The sequence below is a fragment of the Globicephala melas genome, chromosome 11, assembly GCF_963455315.2.
Source record: "Globicephala melas chromosome 11, mGloMel1.2, whole genome shotgun sequence".
Classification (NCBI taxonomy): domain Eukaryota; kingdom Metazoa; phylum Chordata; class Mammalia; order Artiodactyla; family Delphinidae; genus Globicephala; species Globicephala melas.
This window is the reverse complement of record NC_083324.2, coordinates 51,628,186-51,649,408: the sequence shown is the minus strand read 5'-3', so window position 1 is coordinate 51,649,408 and position 21,223 is coordinate 51,628,186. Positions and strand designations below refer to the sequence as shown.

Genomic DNA, 21,223 nt, shown 5'->3' with positions numbered 1-21,223 from the left:
GACAGGAAACAGGAAAACTGTGTATCTGTGTCAAAATCCATCTTTTCGTGCCTGATTTGAAAGTCTATAATTTACGTGGGCGGTGATCTCCGTGTTGGAACAAATCTCTTTTATTTGCTGCTGGAAGCTGCCTGGACCACTCATTAGTACATCAGAGGTCAGGTGCAAGCCTGGGCGGCAGCTGGCACACTAATGATTTCGTAGGGCTTTGTGTGACCGCTGGCCGCCTGTGGGGCTGTAAATCGGACTCGGGGTTCTAATTTTTATCAAAACCTCCAGGGAGTTAGTCCGACTTGCCTCTTGTGAGATTAAACTTAAGATAATATTTATAGTGGAGGGCAAAGGAAAAATAATACCTAATGGGAACATTGTGGGAAGAATGGTAGTGACCTATTAGAAGTAAATTATGTGGGGCCATTGGAGTAACTCATTTATGGGCTCAAAGAGTATTTATTAGGTCTTTAGCTGTGAGGAGCCCATGCTGAGGCTGGGCTCCAAGCTTCACCCCACCACCGCTAGGTGGTCGCTGGGAGGGTTTCCCCCTCACTTATTATTTTTTAGGTATAATTTACATAAATAAAAAGTATACATTTTGACAGTTCTTTTTAAATTTTTTGGTCACGCTGCACATCTTGCGGAATCTTAGTTCCCCCACCAGGGATCGAACCTGAGATCCCTGCTGCCGCCATGGAAGCGCTGAGTCTTAACCACTGGACCGCCAGGGAGTTCCCCATTTTAACAATTCTATACACCTGTGTACCTACTCCTTCTACCAAGACGACATAACGACACATCCATGGCTCCAGAACATCTCCCTTGAGTTCCTTCCAGTCACACCTGTTTCCACTTGCAACTTCTTTGATTTTTCTCACCTTAGTTTTCCCTTCATAGAAATAGAATTATGCAGTATATGTTTTTTTGATTCTTATTTTTCCATCAGGCATCTGTGTGATAGCACAAAATCAGTAATTAGTTCTCATTGCTAAAAGTATTCTACTGTGTGGACATATACCTGTCTGTTTCTCTGTTGATAGGGAAGTTTGGTTTTTATTTTTGAACTGGAAGAATCCCCACCCCCCCGTACGCGGGCCTCTCACTGTTGTGGCCTCTCCCGTCGCAGAGCACAGGCTCCAGAAGTGCAGGCTCCGGACGCGCAGGCTCAGTGGCCATGGCTCACAGGCCCAGCCGCTCCGCGGCATGTGGGATCTTCTTGGACCGGAGCATGAACCTGTGTCCCCTGCATCGGCAGGCGGACTCTCAACCACTGCGCGCCACCAAGGAAGCCCCCGGAAGAATTTTTAAACACCCACGTATTATTTAAGTCAACAAGTTTATCTGTGAAAAACCGTTTGGTAGGCAGTAACCCCAAACACAGTTCTGGTATGTTCCAGAGTGTCACTGAATGTCATGTAACTTGGATCTGTTGGAGGAAACCCCCCAGCACAGGGGTGTCACCTGCTCTTTTGTGTGGGCCATTGTTAAAGCCTTCCAGGAAGGAGAGAGACTGCAGGCTGTGGGCAGTCAACCCTGCTGGCCTTGGTGGTGGCGGCCAGCCATGACTGTGCCTCAGAGCTCTGTGGTTGGGCAAAGATACCAAGACTCCAGCCTGAAAACCAGAATCGGACCAGCAGGCAAATGAATAGTCCAAAGAGCGAAGGAGCTCTTGCAGGTTGGGTCCCCCCAGAGGTTTGGATGGAGAACTTGTTTATCAGCATCTGGGGAGGAAGCAGGATGGATACAGGCCCACGAGGAGGCTCTCAGTGATACCAGCGTGGCTGCCGGGGGCCTGAGTATAGCTGGGCTGGCATAGGGAGGGCACTCCGGGTACTCGAAGTGAAGGGACAGAGGCATAGCTTATCTCTGGAGTTCCCATGTGTATTGTCCCACACTGAGTATTTTGTGACATCCTGATTATACCTTTATAAAACATGCTTCTTTGGGGGACTTTACAAAGGCTCTAAGAAGTGCTGACTGTAGCTCCACGTGGGAAGCGCTGTCTTCTGCCTGCTTTTTTTCTTACCCTCCTTGTCACCTGGACCTCTGCCCTTAGAGCTCCCTTGGAGGATTCTCCTGCCCCGAAAACCCAGCTGCACAGTTCCCGAGTATCGTCAGGATCCCAGAAAAACACACACACCTCGGTTATATGTCCTTCTTCGCCTCCTAAAGGCCCTATTTGAGTCAGATTTACTGCTGCAGCCTCAGTTTTGGAAAGAGAGCTATGGTAAGAAATATTTGTAAGGCTCTTTTGTCTATGACTCTGGCAACACTGGAGGCAGGCGGTGTGTGTCATTGTTCTGTGGGGCTTCAGTGCTACAGGGGAAGTGGTTTCCTTTCTAGGATGAACTCATTTTCATACTTTTTAATAATTCTGACAGTTTTCTGAGCCAAAAATGGAGGTATTTTTTCTCTCTCTCTCTCTCTCTCTCTTTTTTTTTTTTTTACCAAATCTGCAAGTGAGCTCAGCCAAATTCAGTCATTTAACTGTAGAAACAGAACTTACTCCTTCAATTACCTGTGGCTTTTTATAAAAAGGCAATGGTTCTGCTTTTTGCACATGTTAATATTAGAAGCTGTGTGCCCAGGGAGGGTTCTTCCTGGAGGAGGGCCCTGAGACGGGGAATATAAAGTATAAGATATAAATACTGCTGAAATATAAAGTGGGGATCCCGTGTGCCTGGCTCTGGGGTGTTGGGACCTGGTCCCACAAGCAGGGGAGCAGGTGATAGGGAGGAACAGGAGCCTGGAGAAAGCCTCATGGGTTGAGGCACTGGAGGAGCTGGGTCTTGCTGGGTGGTACGTGGTGGTTGGTCGGTGTTGGGAAGCAGTGGTCATTGGGAGTGTGAAAATTTTCTTCTGAAAAATAGGAAAGGGATCATGATGTGGCTTTTGCAGTGGCACAAAAACCTCCGGGGAACAGCATGGGACGTTCAGTCATCATTGAACTATGCCTTCCCTTGGTACCAGCAACCACATTGAGTATAAAGTTGTTAAGAGCTGGGAGTTCCCTGGTGGTCCAGTGGTTAGGACTTGGCGCTGTCACTGCTGTGGCCCAGGGTCGATCCCTGGTCGGGGAACTAAAATCCTGCAAGCCGTGCGGTGCAGCGCAGCCAAAAACAAGAAAAGTTGTTCGAGCTGATGGCATTCCTGTTTCCAACCCTTCCTTTTCAAATTTGCCTTGTCCACAGGAGCCAAAAAATTTGGCCTAGAACTGCTCTGACCCCACTTGTACACCCCCATCCCACTCTACCACCTGGTAGTCTTAACTCCTTCTCTTGCCTGTTGAGCCCAGGAATGACTCTTGTTCAGCTAGCTGGCCTGGCAGGTCTTTTACCCTAGCCCTTGGGATTAGATGTGCCTTGACATTCAACATTTATGGTTTTGGAAAGTTTATACTGTGAAACAGCACCACAAAGTAATGAATATTAGCAGTTCTTCAGTGAAATATATGAGAACTCACACTAAATGGTATAGATAAAAATCTGAGATCATTTTCACACCAGTTCAGGTTTTGCTGCCAAACAGCTTGTGTAAAAACTTTTGCTTTCCAGATCTGTTGAATTTGGGGATTGCAGAAGGGGGTTCTGGGCTTGTATGGGGCTACCCATGTTTGTTTCACCGGGTGTTTGAATGATACCCACTGGGACTGCCCTCTTCCTTTACACTGCCTGAGACCACCCTCACTGCCCACCTCGGGAATCATCCCAACAAGCGGCCCCACTCGCCTCTACCCTTGTGTTTTGGAAAATCTAGCAGCCAATCCCGAGCACACAAAACACAAGCCTTGCTTTCTTGCTGCTCCTCTGGGGCTTCTTTTCAGTCTCAGCCTCCACCTTCCACCTTCCAGCCACGCAGAGTGGACCTGGACTCCCAGTCCCACATTGCCTGGCTCCCTGGTGTCCCCATGCCGGCCTTTCATGTAGGTCTGATCTTGTTTGGGAACAGAAATTGGCACTTGACAAACTTTGTTCTTCACATGAATGGAGGTTGACCTGACATCAAGTTATTAAATTTGAGAAGCCTTACTGTCCACACATGCAAGTAGATTTTTTTCTTCTGATTTGTCAAATGATGTAGCAGTTGAATATATTATCAAATTGACAATTCTGGGCTTTGTAAAGAACAATATAAAAGGATATTCACTGTGGCATTGCTTGTGAGTTTTCAAAAATCAGGAAACGACACTAAAATCCTGTCATCTGCAGGCGACATACCATGCAGCCATTCATAAAACAGGCAGCCCAACTCAAAACATTCTCCCAGTTAATATAATTAAGTGAAAAGGTCTAGTATAATGCTCTCCTATTTGTGTCTTTAAAAAGTTCACCTATGCATAGAATATAGCATTTTTTGGATGATTATGTAAAAAAGTAGAAACAACTGAAAAATTGGGTCAGATTTTTTAAAAATTTATTTATGGCTGTGTTGGGTGTTCGTTGCTGCACGCGGTCTTTGTCTAGTTGCAGCGAGTGGGGGCTACTCTTCCGCGGGCTTCTCATTGCCGTAGCCTCTCTCGTTGCGGAAAATGGGCTCTAGGCACAGGGGCTTCAGTAGTTGCAGCACCTGGGCTCAGTAGTTGTGGCGCACGGGCTTAGTTGATCCGAGGCATGTGGGATCTTTCTGGACCAGGGATAGAGCCTGTGTCCCCTGCATTGGCAGGCGGATTCTTGACCACTGTGCCACCAGGGAAGTCCCTGGGGCAGATTTTTAAAAAACGACTTGCACCTGTGTATCTTCTTGCATTAAAAATGCATATGTGTTCCCTAACTTGTCTTAAAAAGTTTCCGACTCCTTTCCCCCAGAAAGAAGTAACTTGTCCACAGCTGGACTCTGCTGTCTTGAGCTGGTGGTGATTGTGTAAGAAGGAGGGTCCAGATTCCTTTCTTTCACCTCTTCGCAGGCCCGCCAAGACCACAGCTCTGGCCAGAGATGTAGGAGGGCTTCTGCGAGTTTGAGAACACTGGCATTCAATGTATTTTCCCTAAATCAAGTAAAGCTTGGTTTTGGTGTTGTTGGATAGACTTAGTTGCGTGGCTGGACTTTACTCCTTGAATTTGGTTTACCATTTTTTCATAGGAGAGCCTGCCGAGTGTTACATACAGATAAGGCTTCTGGTTGTCACCAGCCCACCTCCCCTTCGTGTCTGTAGTGGTGGGTGGAGACCTCCTTGTGTCTAGGCCTGAGTTTGTGGGAGGCCGCATGTCCCCAGTCATTTTAAGGGATGTCAAAGAAACCTCAAAAAGTAAGTTTATAGCAGTTAATATTTATTATCTCAGTTGGGGGATCTTGACAATGAGAGGCCCCCTCCATACTTTTCTGTTTACACTTCTCACTGATGTGGATAGTTGTATTTTAACCTGGTGCTCCAACGTGAGTGAGTGTGTGTGTGTGTGTGTGTGTGTTCCTTGTTGGATCACATGTATCAGTAATATAAAATGTAGAACATTCTTGTTCGTTAACAGAGCACTTTATTTAAGCCCTGGCTAAGGTAAACCTGCCTGCTTGGTATTTTTTTTTATTTATTTATTTCCTCCAACCCCCGCCCCCCCACCCCCATTCCTCTCCTGCTGGGCTCACATTCCTAGGTCTTTGTCTCCGCTGGTATTTTAGAAATTTTGGGAGAGGAAGGCAGTGGGTGGGGCGTGTTCTGGAAGCTGGGGGCAGGGGAGAGGGTGGTCACTTGCAAGGTCAGAGGTCAGGCCTGCCGCATTCAGCTGGGCAGCCAGATTGTCGCCGTGTGGGGGGGGAGGGGGGGGCGTGTCCACACATCTGCCCGGGAAGCCCCGAACAGGCAGCCTCAGGCCTTGGAATTCCTGCCGCCAGAGGACCGCTCCTTCCCAGAGCCACAGTTCATGGCCTCTGCCACATTTCTTTCTGGCGGTGGGCCCTCTGAACAGTCATCCAGTTTATTCTTTTAAAGTAACCTTAAGTAAGCTGGTTCAGAGAGAGTTGCACCCATGCACACCCGTGTGCACCTTTGCCTATTCACTGAGTTTCATAAGCTATAAAATTGTAAGTTTTTGACCTTAGAAATTGCCAGGTGAGTGAGATGTGGAGCTTCTAAATGGAGTGTGACATCTTCCCAAAGTTTTACTCTGATATTTCACTAGAAAGTTTCCAAAATGTGGGACTTCCCTGGTGGTCCAGTGGTTAAAACTCCATGCTTCCACTGCAAGGGGCCCAGGTTTGATCCCTGGTCGGGGAAACTAAAGTCCCACGTGCTGAATGGTGTGGCCAAAAAAAAATTTTTACAAAATGTGATCGCATTTTCAGGTTTTAGACAGTGTGTTCTTTTTTAAAAAAAATCAACAGTTAATTAAAAGCACCACTGAGGCTCTACTTTTACCCGCTTATACTGTCACCCCCAGCCCCACCCCGTGGTCCTACAGTCAGCCTGGAACTGCAGAAGCAGTGGCGCTTCCAAGATCACAGGGTGTTCTAGGCGATTAGAGCTGTGTCAATCCCACGTGAAACACTGTCAGGTGGGGTCACATCCAAGCACCCCCGTTTGCCCATTTTAGAGGTACCTGGGCTCTCAAGCCTGGACATGCGGGGGCCTGCAGCCTAAGGTTCTTCCCCACTCGCAGGAGCCCCACAGACTCCTAAAGCAGGGGGACACTAGTCAGTCCACACAGTTGTCCAAGAAAAGGTAGCTCCTGAGCAGAGGTAAAGAGAAGATTGCTTAGCTGTTTGGTAAGAACAGGGAGCCTTGTGGCAGGAGATTTTCACACTTCACATTAGCAGGAGTGATCCCTTTATTCCCGTGACAAATGGAGGGAGCAGAGGGGAGGGATGTGGTTGAGTCGTGGAAACTGGCCGGAGAATTGCTTTAGCACCATGTCGTAAAATCCCCACATTTACCCAGTTTAGCATTTTTCGGTTAGTATCTAAGGCTGGCTTGGGAATTTTAGATTTATCAAACGAGAAAGATTAGATAGTCTCTAAATGGTGGACCTTCTTCAAAAAGTGATTAGCCTTCACAAAGGAAGGCAGATGCCTCCTGGGTTCCGTCTCCCACGGTACAGCACGGGACAAAAATCGGCACTAAAGTTACAAACCCGATCACGTTTCCCTCCTGTAAAAGAGGGTCCAGAAAACTTGCCGTATCACAGCCATTTCTTCAAAGTAGGAACGTGATATCCTAAGTCTTTACTTTTTCCATTCCTGGATCCCAGAGTTCCCAGAGAAGCAACCTAACCCCTGCTGGATCACACACCCCCGACGTGGAGCAGCCTGTTTGGCTGACTGTCATTTCCTCGTGGACACGCACTACGCCGAGACTTTGGTTGGAATAAAATAAATAACCTGGAGAATGAGAGGAGCCGCGTTCTCGCTCTGCCCCAGGCCCTTTCTGTGTGGGACTTGCAGCCTAATAGGAACTTTCTGGGTCTCTGTGCTTTGTGCTTTGGACAGGGTAACCATCTTCCGTGCGTTGGGACCAGCCCTTGTTCCCTGTGCAGCCTCCTCCCCTGGAGATTGAGTGCTTGTGTATGTGAAAGACACCCCCCCCCACACACACACACACATGGCCCCTTCCCTGCCTGTCGAGTGTTGGCTCGCTTTCCTTCACCCCAGGTGTACCAGAGGCAAACTGAAGCTCTGCTCTTGAAAGCAAGCCAGCAAACATTTATAGACAGCGGCCCTACGTGCCGGCTCTGGGGAGGGATGCAACGGGACTGGCCCCGTTCTGTGCCAAGGAGCTTTGGCTCCTGAGAGCTCGGCTCTCAGGCAGGTTTATCAGCAGGTGGAGGTGGTGCCAAGCCGCTCCCCCCCACCAGCACGCAGGGCCCCAGGGAGGCACAGAGCATCGTATAAACAGCGCTGTCAGCACCGGCTGCCTCCCAGGGTCAGCTCCTTGGAACAACTTGGCAGGAAGAAGAAAGACAAGAAGCTGGCTGACTTTACCATTAGCCTTTGGCCTCTGTTCCAGAAGCTTAAGCCCGCACCTTGCTTGAGTGCCTTGGGTGTGCTTGTGTCCTTGATGGGGGGACGGTGGCAGCCAACTGCCGTGTGAGGGGGATTGATCCTGGCCCCCAGCCTGGTTTCCACCCCAGAGCGTGGGGTGGCAAGAGGAACTTGTCGATTTATCCTTTCATTCCGGCCACCAATCTCAGACCAGGGAGACAATCTTGGAACCTTTCTGGGTAATTAATCTCAGATACAGGGAAATCTCTTATGGAGGATGATTGTTTTCTTTTGTTTTAAATAGTTTTATTCGTATGACTGTATAATTATTGTCATTTACTAAGGTCAATTGATGAGCAGCACATTTTATTTTTTTAATCTGTTTTTTTCCGGCCACACTGAGCGGCATGCGGAATCTTAGCTCCCCAAGCAGGGATCGAACCCATGCCCCCTGTAGTGGAAGCGCAGAGTCTTAAGCACTGGACCCCCAGGGAAGTCCTTGGAGGATCATTTTGTTTCATCTTTGCCTTTGCGGTGTCTCAGTTGTGGTTGTGAATGGAACTGGAGTAGAACGAGTGTGTTGGTTGTTTTTCTTTGGGTGGGGATGGGGGGAGCAAGTTGTCCTCACAGTCGCCTGCGGGTATCCTGCTCCCTATGCAGTGTGCTTGTTTATTGTGGGGTCCTGAGATCCAGAGCACCCCGCCACCCACCCCCTTGTCATTAACACCTGGCCCTCTCTGGTCCCCAGGTGCTGCACCTGTACTGTGACACGTGCTCAGTGCCCATCTGCCGAGAGTGTACTGTGGGCCGGCACGGCGGCCACAGCTTCGTCTACCTCCAGGAGGCGCTGCAGGACTCACGGGCGCTCACCATCCAGCTGCTGGCTGATGCCCAGCAGGGCCGCCAGGCCATCCAGGTCAGTCCCTCCCCACCCTTCACCTGTTTCCCTGGTTCTTTCTTGCGTATAAAACCTTTACCACTCCCTTTCAGATGGCATGTGTAGATTATTGGGCAGACTCCAGTGTCTGGAGGTCATGGGACAACGACCCACATGAGCTCATGTGACACCCATGCAGCAGCAGTCACATGGGGGTGGGCAGTGCACGGAGACCTCACAGTATGGTGAAGATGACAGTGATGTGGCTGGAGTTACTGGCCGGTCAGGGCTTCTTCCAGATACCCTGGCTGGACCCCTTCACATCAGCTGCCTGTTTGCCATCCAGTCGCCTCCCCAAATCCAAGTGGATATTAGGGTGTTCAGTCAGGACTCTAGAAAGACTGGGTGCTCACCTTGCTACTCAGATTTGTTTATAGGTGAGAAATAAGTGAGCTTGGGAAATTTTATTTAAGGTTGAATCTCAGACTCTTTCTTGGGTGATAAATAAAGGTCATGCCATGGTTATTTACTTATTTATTTTTAATTTAGTTTTATTGGAAGCATTAGCTATTGCTGTGCTATGCCATGCTATTTTATTCTATTCTATTGGAAGCATTAGACGTCCTGGTAATTTAGACCCTTGTTTCTGTTGAATTTCCATCACTTTGGGGCTAGGAAGGGACACGTGTAACTCTGAGATATAGTGAAGTTCTCTTACATAGGCAGGTAATAGTGTGCCTTAATTTTTGAATCTTCTTGCCTGATCCAGGTGACAAGGTTTTAGGAAGACAAAAAAATCATAGGTTGTTTCCCTCATCTGGTAGGATAAGCTTAAAAGTCAAGAAACATTGCTAGGACTTCCCTGGTGGCGCAATGGTTAAGAATCCACCTGCCAGTACAGGGGACACGGGTTCAAGCCCTGGTCCGGGAAGATCCCACATACCGCAGAACAGCTAAGCCCGTGCATCATAACTACTGAGCCTGCGCTCTAGAGCCTGCGAGCCACAACTACTGAAGTCTGCACACCTAGAGCCTGTGCTCTGCAACAAGAGAAGCCACTGCAATGAGAAGCCCGCACACCACAGTCAAGAGTAGCCCCTGCTCGCTGCAACTAGAGAAAGCCCGCGCGCAGCATTGAAAACCCACCACAGCCAATAATAAATAAATAAATTTATGGGGGAAGAAAAAGAAACATTGCTAATCTTCGAGTGGCAATTGAATAGGAGGACTTCCCTGGTGGTGCAGTAGTTAAGAATCCTCCTGCCAGTATAGGGGACACGGGTTCGATCCCTGGTCTGGGAAGATCCCACATGCTGTGGAGCAACTGAGCCCGCAAGCCATAAATACTGAGCCCACGTGCCACAACTGCTGAAGCCCGTGCTCTGCAAAAAGAGAAGCCACTGCAATGAGAAGCCTGCGCACTGCAATGAAGTATAGCCCCCACTCGCCGCAACTAGAGAAAGCCTGCGCACAGCAACGAAGATCCAACACAGCCATAAATAGATAGATAGATAGAAAAATATTTTAAAAAGTAATCGAGTAGGAAACTGTTTAGAACGAGTATTTGAATACATGAATTATTTTTAACATAAGACTTCTTGGAAATGGTAAAGAATCAATCGTGTGTTCTAGGGTGGGCAGGTGGTTTAGGATTTTAATAAGTTTCTCAGCAGCTATCAGCATTCCTATGTGTGATACTGAAGTGATCTTTCTGATGAGTCAAGTAATCTGATACCAAGTCACTTTCACTCTTGACGAAAATACAACATTTTGGTCACTTATGTAATTAGAGGATTTCATAAAGGTGCACAGATTCCCCGGGGGACATCCAGAGTTTGGGTCAGGAATATAGTTGCTCTCCATGTAAGACAGCCTTGATTCGTTACTTGTATTTCTTTCATCACATTTAAGATGCCATTAACTGTAAGATATGCACATTTATTTTATATACAGCTAACAAAGGGAAAAAGCCCACTGACAGTGTTAAGATGAATCACAGTTTCAAAGATATTAAATGTGATAAAAATTACATTTTAGAGTGAACTACAGTAATTCCCCCATCTGGTACCGGTATGGTGGCCTTTGAGCTTATGGGTGACACTTGCATTCTCTAGTATCTTCTATCAGGACACTTTAAATACCTGTCATCAGGCCACCACTGTTCTCCATGGCAGACATCACTAATCACTTTCTGCACCCTTCCCTGTGAAACCCAGATTTGGCCTCAGACTCCTCCTCAGTACTAAGTGGCCACCACTCAGCAGTCAAATGGCATCACTGACTTGCCTCAACTTCGAGTGTTTGATTGAATCTGTTAACATTTGAAGTTAACATTTTTTCTCAAGCCCCCATGCTTGTTAGGTGACCCACCCTCCCTTCCTCCCTTTTTGCTTCCTTTCTTTCCTTCTCCTTCTTTCTTGCAAATGTTTCTGTTTTCAGAGTTTCCCCAGCCCTTTTACCCACTGCCGTTTTCCCCCAACCCACCTGCCTCTTGGCGTCCTTCAAATGCCCTGCTTAGATAATGGGAACTAGTTAAGCAGGTCCTGGTCTGCATGTCTTGGAATGCAGTGCTTGCCGGGGTGTTGTGTAGGATTTGGAGAGGAAAGCTCCATTTGGTCTCTTCACATAGGACTTTTATGACTCTAGGAATGGGAATGACTCAAATTATAGCCAGAGCTTTGCTCCCCTTTGACCTATTTGGAAAATGGAAGAAATAGTTCCTGTCATAGGATGGGAGTTAACACAAGGGCCTGCTAGGGACCTAGGAGGAAACAGTAGGAGCAGCCTGGCTACGCCTGGCTAGGAGGGTAGGCGGCGAGCAGACACTGGCTATGCATGCAGAGGGGATGGTCATTGCTCTCCGGCCAGTTCTTGCCCTGTAGGAATGTGTACCTGTTATTTCCATATCTTCTGATTTTAATGGAAATTCAGTTTGGTCAAGTAATATGATGTTAATATAAATAGAAGGCAGTTTGTGGCCTTTGCTTTCCATCGAGGAAGCGTTAAAGAAATGTTGTGGACGTAGGCTTGGTTGCCTCAGTCAGGCACTGATGTGGATACCAGCTCTGTGCTAATTAATAACCAACACATCTGAAAACAGGGTGTACCGGTTAATAACCTACCAACCTACCCTTTCACAGTCGTGCAGTGTGAGGCTGGGGCTGCAGTGTTCATTTCAAACCACGTGCCTGGAAGTGGGGAGAAGGGACTTGCTTCTTCCTTTTGACTTCCTGTTCTTATCAGCAGTATTTTTTTACCCTGGCAGCAGAAGTTGGTTCCAGTTTCTAGCTTTTGCCACTCCCAGAATGAGCCGGGCCTGGGGTGCCCCTCCCCCATACTTCTGGGTCCTGGTAACCCCTACTTTCTTTGTTCTCTGAGCCCAAGGGGTAGTAGCTACTGACTGCAGTTATTGCAGTCTGTCTTAATCATCAGTGTGCCCTTTGCATTAGCAGTTCCCCGCTTCCCGTTTAACCAAATTCCCTGTATTAAATCGTCTCTGCTTAAATGTCTAGTGAGGTTTCTCTTCTTCTGAATTAATCCTGACAGACAGCCCGAGACACCCTGTTATGGTATCTGCTTACATGCACACTTATTTGATCCGTCAGTCTAACTTTTTTTTTTTTTTTTTTCCGGTACGCGGGCCTCTCACTGTCGTGGCCTCTCCCGTTGCGGAGCACAGGCTCTGGACGCACAGGCTCAGCGGCCATGGCTCACGGGCCCAGCCGCTCCGCGGCATGTGGGATCTTCCCGGACCGGGGCACGAACCCGTGTCCCCTGCATCGGCAGGCGGGCTTTCCACCACTGCGCCACCAGGGAAGCCCGTCAGTCTAACTTTTTTGTGTTTCGGGTAATTTGGATACAGCCATCTATTTCAACTTGTTGGCTACTGTATTAGTTTCCTAGGGCTGCTATAAACTGGGTAACTTAAAACAATAGGAATTTGTTTTCTCACGATTCTGGAGGATAGAAGTCAGAAATCAAGGTGTCAGCAGGGCTGTGCTCCACGTGAAGCCTCTAAGGAAGAACCTTTCCTCGCTTCTTCTTGCAGGTCGTGGTCTGCACGTCTTGGCTTGTACTTGCCTTACTTCCATTTTCTGCCTCCATCCTCACATGGCCCTATGGGATATCAGTCACTGCATTTAGGACTTACCCTAGTCCAATATGACCTCATCTTAACCACGTTCTGAAGTTGCAGGCACGCCTGAAGTTTGGCAGGACGATATTTAACCCAGTGCAGTTATGTAGTGCTTTGATAGGACACGGTTTATGGCCGTAGACACGAGCAAGTATAAAATGTATAGATTGTTCCTGTTAGAACCCAGTGCTAAGTACCGTGCACTGTGTACCTGGCCCACCTTAGTTCAGTCTGTAATGACACTTGGGACAGGATAGTAAAGATGGAACAGAAACACTGTGGATAGATGTCCTTTACTTCTGATTTTAGAGAAGAAGTGGCATCTGAGCTAGGTTTTGAGATTTTAGGGTGACTTTGGAAGAGAAAGCATCCCAGGCCAAACTGTGAGCCACCCAGATCGGCCAGGTGCCAGCTCCTATCCGCTCAGTGGATCCTTAGGCCTCACGGGGATGGGGGCAGGGAGTGCAGTGAGCAGGTGTCATCAGACTGAGAGCGAGAAAGGTGGTCAGTTAGGGGTCCCAGTTGTAAGTGACTGAATGAGTCATAGCTGATTAGCCGGGAGCATATTCATGAAAATAAGGCTGGTCGTGTATTGTTTGATTCCATTTGTGTGAAATATCCAGGATAGACACGTCTGTAGAGACTGTAGGTTATGCATGCCGTGGGGGAGAGGGAGGGGAGATGGAGAGTGACTGCTTCACAGGCGTGGGAAGCTTCGTTTTGGGTAGAGGTGTTCTGGAGCCAGATGGTGGTGACTGCACCACATTGCATGTGCTGAATGTCACTCATGGGACATTTTATGCTGCCTGTATTATATTACTACAATTTAAAAACAAAACAAGGTAGGAAGTGTGAATAGGCCTATCTGTATGATGCGAGCTAAGTAGGATGAGGGGAGAGGATGACCAGGGGCTGGACTCAGCTCTTCCCATATATTGTCCTGCATTTTTCTCACTTTCACTCCGAAGTTGGAGAAGGGCAGGAGCTTGTCTGAACTGGTAGGAGGTGGAGCTAGGATTTGAACCTGGGTTTCCTGAGCCCTAGGATGACCATCCGGCCTGGCTTGTCCAGGACTGTGCCCGCCTTAGATGTGTTTCGTGTCCCAGAAATCGTTCTCTGCAGGGCACACAGAAGACTGGTCACCTGTAGCTGATTCCTGAACCCAGGCAGGTTCTAAACCCTTGAGGCTTCCCTGGGTCCCTCCTGATCTGGGACACCTGCTCTGAAGCCTGTTGCAGCATTAGCAATCAGTTTGAACTCCCTGATTTAATACCTCAGTGTCTCCAATCCTTGTGGCTTTTCAAGGCACATCATGTAATATTCATGAAAACACCAGGCCTCTGTCTGGATTAATTTTTTATGAACAATCATACGTCTGATTAAACGGGCTGATTTACGGGGGCTGATGGTACAGGGTTGGGCCCTGGGGGTGCAGAGGTGGTCTCTGGCCATAGGCAGGGCTTCTCAGGTGCATCAGACACTGTTTCCCAGTTTGCACTTGGTGTTAGTTCTGAGCTGGGCTGCAGCCTGTTGCACACCTTCTCCCGAGGGATGTGCCCAGCCTGCGAGATTTCCCCCAGGTGGGGAGCCTGGCCGGAAAGTCTGTGGAAAGTTGCTCGTGCATCTGCAGTAGAACATTTCACATCTGATCCCCAGTCTGTTTTGGGCTGTGACCCAGCTACACTGGTTTCACTGTGTCAGACTATCTCTTAATAGTCCTGACATTCACTTTGTAGGTGCCATTTCTTATACAAAGAAATGCAGCCCTTGCCAAGCAGCTCCTTCAGTTACATGTCAAACAGATGCCCTTCTCTCCCCCAGTGCCTGCTTTCTTTCCAAGGACGTGGACCTCGAGGTCTGGGTTGGGGGCCTAAAGCGTTAGTTTTTCGGGGCTGAAGAAAGCAGCCTTAAGTGTTGCGTGTGAGGAGGGAAGGTACTTCTCTTGCTCTGAGATTGTTTTTGGTTTTCCAGCTGAGCATCGAGCAGGCCCAGACGGTGGCAGAGCAGGTGGAGATGAAGGCAAAAGTGGTACAGTCGGAGGTCAAAGCCGTGACTGCGAGACACAAGAAGGCCCTGGAGGAGCGGGAGTGTGAGCTGCTGTGGAAGGTAACGTGGGGGGGGGGTGTTGCACGCCCACCCCACCCTTGGGCTCCTCGGTGGCCGGCACGGCCTCTGAACTACAGCAGGGTGACAGCATGCTGATGTCACACCCTGGATCCCGGCTCTGAGTTTAGAACACTTGGTAGTTTTCTCCTAAGTTTGTCTGCAGAAAGATGCAGGGGTCCCCCTCCGAGCAGTAAGACGACAAGAAGCCTTTTCAGAAGCAGTCAGGTCCCCGAGACTGGACAGAGTCTCAAGTTTTCTATTGCAGGCACTCAGGTGGAAGCAGAAAGAAGGGAGTACAATGGAGACTGCTGTTAGGAAAGCAGACTGCTAACACACGTCCTTAGTTTTGGTGTCCCGGCTGTTTGGACTTCCTGACCCCTTGTGGAAAACCAGTTTTCCACTTGTGGGGGCAGTGAGCGAGTGCCCTTTCTTCCTGTTGGAGCCGGAAAGAGCGCTGAGCGCGCTGGTGTGCTGTTTAGATAAAATCAGCTGGAGGGATGACTCGCCCCGCCCACATCCCCCGCAGCATTTTCTTCTCTGATCTTGCGCTCTCACTCAGGTAGAAGAGGGCAGCGTGCCTAAGAGGGGCCAGTACCTCACGCCAGTTCAACTGGGATCACCTTCTCTGAACCCAGAAGCAAGACTATACAGAGCTGATGTGAACGGGTGTGTTTGAGTGTGTGGTGCTTGTTTGGCTCACTGCAAACTATATGATGGTGGGGACCGCATGTCGATTTCTGAAAGTGATCCTCGCCAATTTCCTGTCCCCTAAAAGAGTAAATTGTATTGGCCTTTGGGAAGGCTGTGTGGGCTTTTGCATTGCCTCTTCCTTTGAGTTAGCTCTGTATCTAGCTGCTTTCTGCTTCTTCTGACTCTCTACTGCCTTTTGACAGAAGAGAAGAGTCCTTGGATGGAAACAGTCCAAGATTTAATTCACATGATTTGTTCAGGCAGCTTTGTGGGCCTGACACAGTTTTCAGACCCTCCGATGTCCCCAAGGTCTGCCAGTCCCATGCCACCCACGAATGTTAATTATAACTGAAAGGGGCCCCCTCCTTGCAACCTGAGAGCTCTGTGGTGAACTCTGCCACAAACTTGCTCTGCTGGATCTGCTGATGAAAAGGCCTTTGTGTGCAGGGGTTTCTGCAGATCTCACCTTAGTTACCCTCCCTCCGGTGGGGCTGAGGACCTCTCTCAAGGCAGTTCTCTTTCAGGAGGAATAGAGAGCACGTTTTTTTTTTACCGTAGGAGAAGCAAATTGGGAAGGACAGTCAGTCTCTTATTCATGTTATCAATTTTGTTTTTACTTGCCTAAAAACTCATTCTTGGATAAATCCAAAATCAGCCTGCTCATTCTGGACACGCCTTAGTCCCATTTGTGCTTGCTTTTTTTGCTGGGGTACCACGCCCCAGATCCTGTGGGAGTCCCCCTTCTTCTTCACTAATCACTGATTTTTCTGCTCCCTCTTGCCTGGCTCTGTCTGGGCACCTCCTTGTTACACAGTGGCGTTGTTTTTTTTCTTGCATCCTGGTTATTGGAGATAACTTGAGTGCTGGGTGACCTAGTTATAGGTATCTGGATGCATGTCCTTTCTTGTAGCTTGTGCATTTCCAGTGGACATGGCTGCCTCTTGGCGGGTAGCTGCAACTATCCGGTTGAGGGATCAGAATCGAGGCCGAGAGGTTTGGCCCAGTGCAAAACCAAACGACAGAGCTTCTCTTTGATCTGTCCCCACACGGGCTTCTCTGCACACACACATCCTTCCAGAGTGGACAGATGAATACACATGAATCAGGTCCAGAATCATGTTATCCACCCGCCACGGGAAAATCGGATTAAAATCCAGCCCTTCCAACAGTGGACCCTTATTCTGAAGTAGACTTTCTGTGGCTTTCAGATCGGTCAAGGACTCAGAAGTCATGGTCCTCTCTGCAGAACAGCACGCACTGGCTGGGCGACTGATCTGTTCTTTTCAGAGGAAACCACTTAAACTTAGAGGACTGAGTTATTTCCTGCAAAAGAATGGAGAACTGACTGATCAGGCAGACAAAAATCCCACGTTCCCTAATAGTGTGATCTGAGTCCGAAGCAGGTCAGAACCCGTGTTTACACATCACGGTGTTTTGAATTTAGAGGCCCCTTTGGAAATAATACAGGCCAACAGTTGCTAAAAAGTTGGTATCTCCAAATTTGGGGTGTGGGACCTCTCAGGCTCCCTGATGAAGATTTCTAACCCCTGTGAAGAGAGAAAACGGGACAAGGAAAGAGCCAGGTTTGTGATCCTCGCCAAATCCTTCATTTTATTCTCTCCACACACAGGCTTTCTGTCTCTGATTACGTGTGTGTGTGTGTGTGTGTGTGTGTGTGTGTGTGTGTGTGTGTGTGTGTGTGTGTGTGTGTGTGTGTGTGTGTTATGCTGAGAGAGAGGCTGAAAGAGAAATATCCTTCAGGAGACTTTAGGCCCTCTGTACGTAGGAGCATTTTCGATTCAGTGTGTTGGGAGTGCATGACCAGCCTTGTAGTACAGTCCGTTGGTCTATCCTTCCTCTGGTCCCCTTTCTGCCACTTTTCTCTCCACGTTCAAGGCCACCTGTCCCTGACAACCCTCTGTCTAAATCAGGCCTCCCTCGTCACTGTCTGTCACACTCTTTTTCTACCCTCTAACCCCAGCACTGTCTGAAATTGTCTTGCAGTATTTCTTTGCTTGCTTAGTATCTGTTGCTTTAAACTCTAAGCTCAGTGGGGCGGGGCCCATGTTTTCTATGGGCCACATGTATCTCCAGCACCTGGCACAGTGTAGGTGCTCAGTAAACGTTTCTTTGTTACACAGCTGTTTCTAACTTCTATTTAATTTCTAACTGAGAGAAAATTTGCAGGAATAATAAAAGAGCCCCTTGTATCCTTTACCCAGATTCACTGATTATTTACATCTTGTCCCATTTTCATCATTCTCTTTCAATAGGTGAGTGTGTGTGTGTGTGATTTGACAGTAAGTTGGAGTGTTGGAGACACTGCCCCTTTACACCTAAATGTTTCAGTTTATTTCCTCTGAGCAAGGATATTCTCTTAATCACAGTTAATCAAAACCAGGAAGTCGAATCTTGATACAACACCAGTACCTAATCCTGAGTCTGTAGTCACATTTCACCAATAGTGGGTTGGTGTTTTTGTTTGTTTGGTTGGTTGGTTGGTTTGGTTTGCTTTGGTTTGGTTTGCTTTGAGTTTTTTTTGGCCATGCACGGCTTGTAAGATCTTAGTTCCCTGACCAGGGATCGAACCCACACCCCCTGCAGTGGAAGCACAGAGTCCTAACCACTGGACCATCAGGGACATCCCACCAATAGTGTGTTTAATGGCAGTGTCCTCCCAATCCAGGATCAGTTGTTGGCGTTTAGTTGTCAGGTCTCTGTAGTCATCTCCTGTGATCAGGGACAGTTCCCCAGCCTCCTCTGTCTTTGGATTTTGCCACTTTGGGGGAATGCAGACCAGACGTTTCTGCAGACCCTCCCTCGGTGTGAGGTTTCCCTCAGTTATGAGTATGTCAGCCGATGTGTTGTTTTCTGTCTTGGTTCTAAGCCTCTGTGTCCTCTCTCCTGGCTCTCACCTTTCCCTCCAGGTAGAGAAAATCCGCCAGGTGAAAGCCAAGTCCCTGTACCTGCAGGTGGAGAAGCTGCGGCAAAACCTCAACAAGCTGGAGAGCACCATCAGCGCCGTGCAGCAGGTCCTGGAGGAGGGGCGGGCGCTGGACATCCTGCTGGCCCGAGACCGCATGCTGGCGCAGGTGCAGGAGCTCAAGACCGTGCGCAGCCTCCTGCAGCCCCAGGAGGACGACCGGGTCATGTTCACACCCCCTGACCAGGCCCTCTACCTCGCCATCAAGTCCTTCGGCTTTGTCAGCAGCGGGGCCTTCGCGCCGCTCACCAAGGCCACGGGCGACGGCCTCAAGCGGGCCCTCCAGGGCAAGGTGGCCTCCTTCACTGTCATCGGCTACGACCATGACGGGGAGCCCCGCCTCTCAGGAGGCGACCTCATGTCGGCTGTGGTCCTGGGCCCTGATGGCAACCTGTTTGGTGCGGAGGTGAGCGACCAGCAGAACGGGACATACGTCGTGAGCTACCGGCCGCAGCTGGAGGGCGAGCACCTGGTATCGGTCACCCTGTGCAACCAGCACATCGAGAACAGCCCCTTCAAGGTGGTGGTCAAGTCCGGCCGCAGCTACGTGGGCATCGGGCTCCCGGGCCTGAGCTTCGGCAGTGAGGGCGACAGCGATGGCAAGCTGTGCCGGCCCTGGGGCGTGAGCGTGGACAAGGAGGGCTACATCGTGGTCGCTGACCGCAGCAACAATCGCATCCAGGTGTTCAAGCCCTGCGGCGCCTTCCACCACAAGTTCGGCACTCTGGGCTCCCGGCCCGGGCAGTTTGACCGGCCTGCCGGCGTAGCCTGTGACACCTCCCGCAGGATCGTGGTGGCCGACAAGGACAATCATCGCATCCAGATCTTCACCTTTGAGGGCCAGTTCCTCCTCAAGTTCGGTGAGAAGGGCACCAAAAACGGGCAATTTAACTACCCTTGGGATGTGGCGGTGAATTCCGAGGGCAAGATCCTGGTCTCCGACACGCGGAACCACCGGATCCAGCTGTTCGGGCCCGATGGGGTCTTCCTGAATAAGTATGGCTTCGAGGGGGCTCTCTGGAAGCACTTTGACTCCCCGAGGGGGGTGGCTTTCAACCACGAGGGCCACTTGGTGGTCACCGACTTCAACAACCACCGGCTCCTGGTCATTCACCCAGACTGCCAGTCGGCCCGCTTCCTGGGCTCAGAGGGCACTGCCAATGGGCAATTCCTGCGCCCACAGGGCGTGGCCGTGGACCAGGAGGGGCGCATCATCGTGGCCGATTCCAGGAACCACCGGGTGCAGATGTTCGAGTCCAACGGCAGCTTCCTGTGCAAGTTTGGCGCTCAGGGCAGTGGCTTTGGGCAGATGGACCGGCCCTCCGGCATCGCTGTCACGCCGGATGGGATGATTGTCGTGGTGGACTTTGGCAACAATCGAATCCTCATCTTCTAATCACATTCCTAGGCTTCTGTGTTTGGGGTGCGCGTGTGTACGTCTCTCTCTCTCTCCCCCTTTTGAAATTCAAAGAAGAAACCGTCTCAGGGAAATTCCTTTTTTTTTTTTTTTTTTTAATTTTGTTTAAAGACAACAAGAAAAGTACAACATTGCTTATGTCCTACCTCATCTTTATTTTTTTACAGATGAATGTACGTATCTTTTCTGCAGGGATTGAGCCTGTGAAGTGATGATCTCTATCTACCTCAGAAACCTTTACATTTCCTTCTCCAACAGGCCCTCTGCCCTCCCACCCTCGCTCAGTGGAGTTCACGTTTCCTCTCCCCTCCGTGGGGCGTGACATGCACAAGCCTAGCATCTCTGTGGCTGGGAGGGTGCTGGATGTGTGCGGTGGGTGCATTCTGTAGATTGAGCCAAGCAAACACGAGAAAACTACTAAGTTAAAAAGAAAAAAAACTATAAAACGTGGAAAAATGGGATTTAAGATGCTTAATTGTAGAGTATTTGTGTTCTTGAGAATACTGTGTTTATGGGGTTAGGCTGTGTGGTGATCTTGACCTTTTTGGGAAAAATCTTTTTTTTTTTTTTTTAATGCTGCAACAGTGAACTTCCTGTGTTCTTTTATACCTCAGTGTGTTTCTCAACCCGTTCAACATCAGCATCTTTTCTTATTCCTAGAAGAAGTGGCTGTGGCTTGCTAGCCAAGAAAAGCAGACCATTCCTATCTTAGGGTATGCAATCTTTGTTTCTTCTAAGGGAGTGTGTGTGTGTGTGTGCGCGTGTGTATGTATGTGTGGGTGTGAAGCCACCTTACACCAAAATAGTAAAAATGCTATACCACCTCCCAAAGAACTTTTTCTTTTCACACTTTGGTTTCTGAAAAATAAATGTAGTTCAGGATTTTTGATTAAAAGTATTCTCAGAAGTTGTGTTTTTAGTTTGCTGTTGGTTATAAAGAATTAAGTAGAAGAAGAAAATTACCCTCCTTCTCAGAAAGAGGATTTTCAGGCATGTGGCATGTGGACATTGAGTGGGTGGATGGGCACGCGTGTGCTGAGTTGGTCAGCAGAGAGCATGAGACACAGGCAAGGGACCCCCAGACTGCAGTTGAATGTTGTTCTCTTAATGTTA

General features: G+C 49.0%; 1 protein-coding gene across 1 annotated transcript in view; it reads left to right on the top strand.

Moving 5' to 3' along the window:
* TRIM71 (tripartite motif containing 71) overlaps positions 1 to 20,089 on the top strand; it is a 57,974-nt gene extending 37,885 nt beyond the window's left edge. The window contains exons 2-4 of the mRNA XM_030829997.2: positions 8,651 to 8,818; positions 14,886 to 15,020; positions 18,638 to 20,089. Of these exons, the coding sequence (XP_030685857.1) occupies positions 8,651 to 8,818; positions 14,886 to 15,020; positions 18,638 to 20,089 (1,755 nt within the window). The remainder of the gene's footprint in view (positions 1 to 8,650; positions 8,819 to 14,885; positions 15,021 to 18,637) is intronic.
* Positions 20,090 to 21,223: the final 1,134 nt, after the last annotated feature.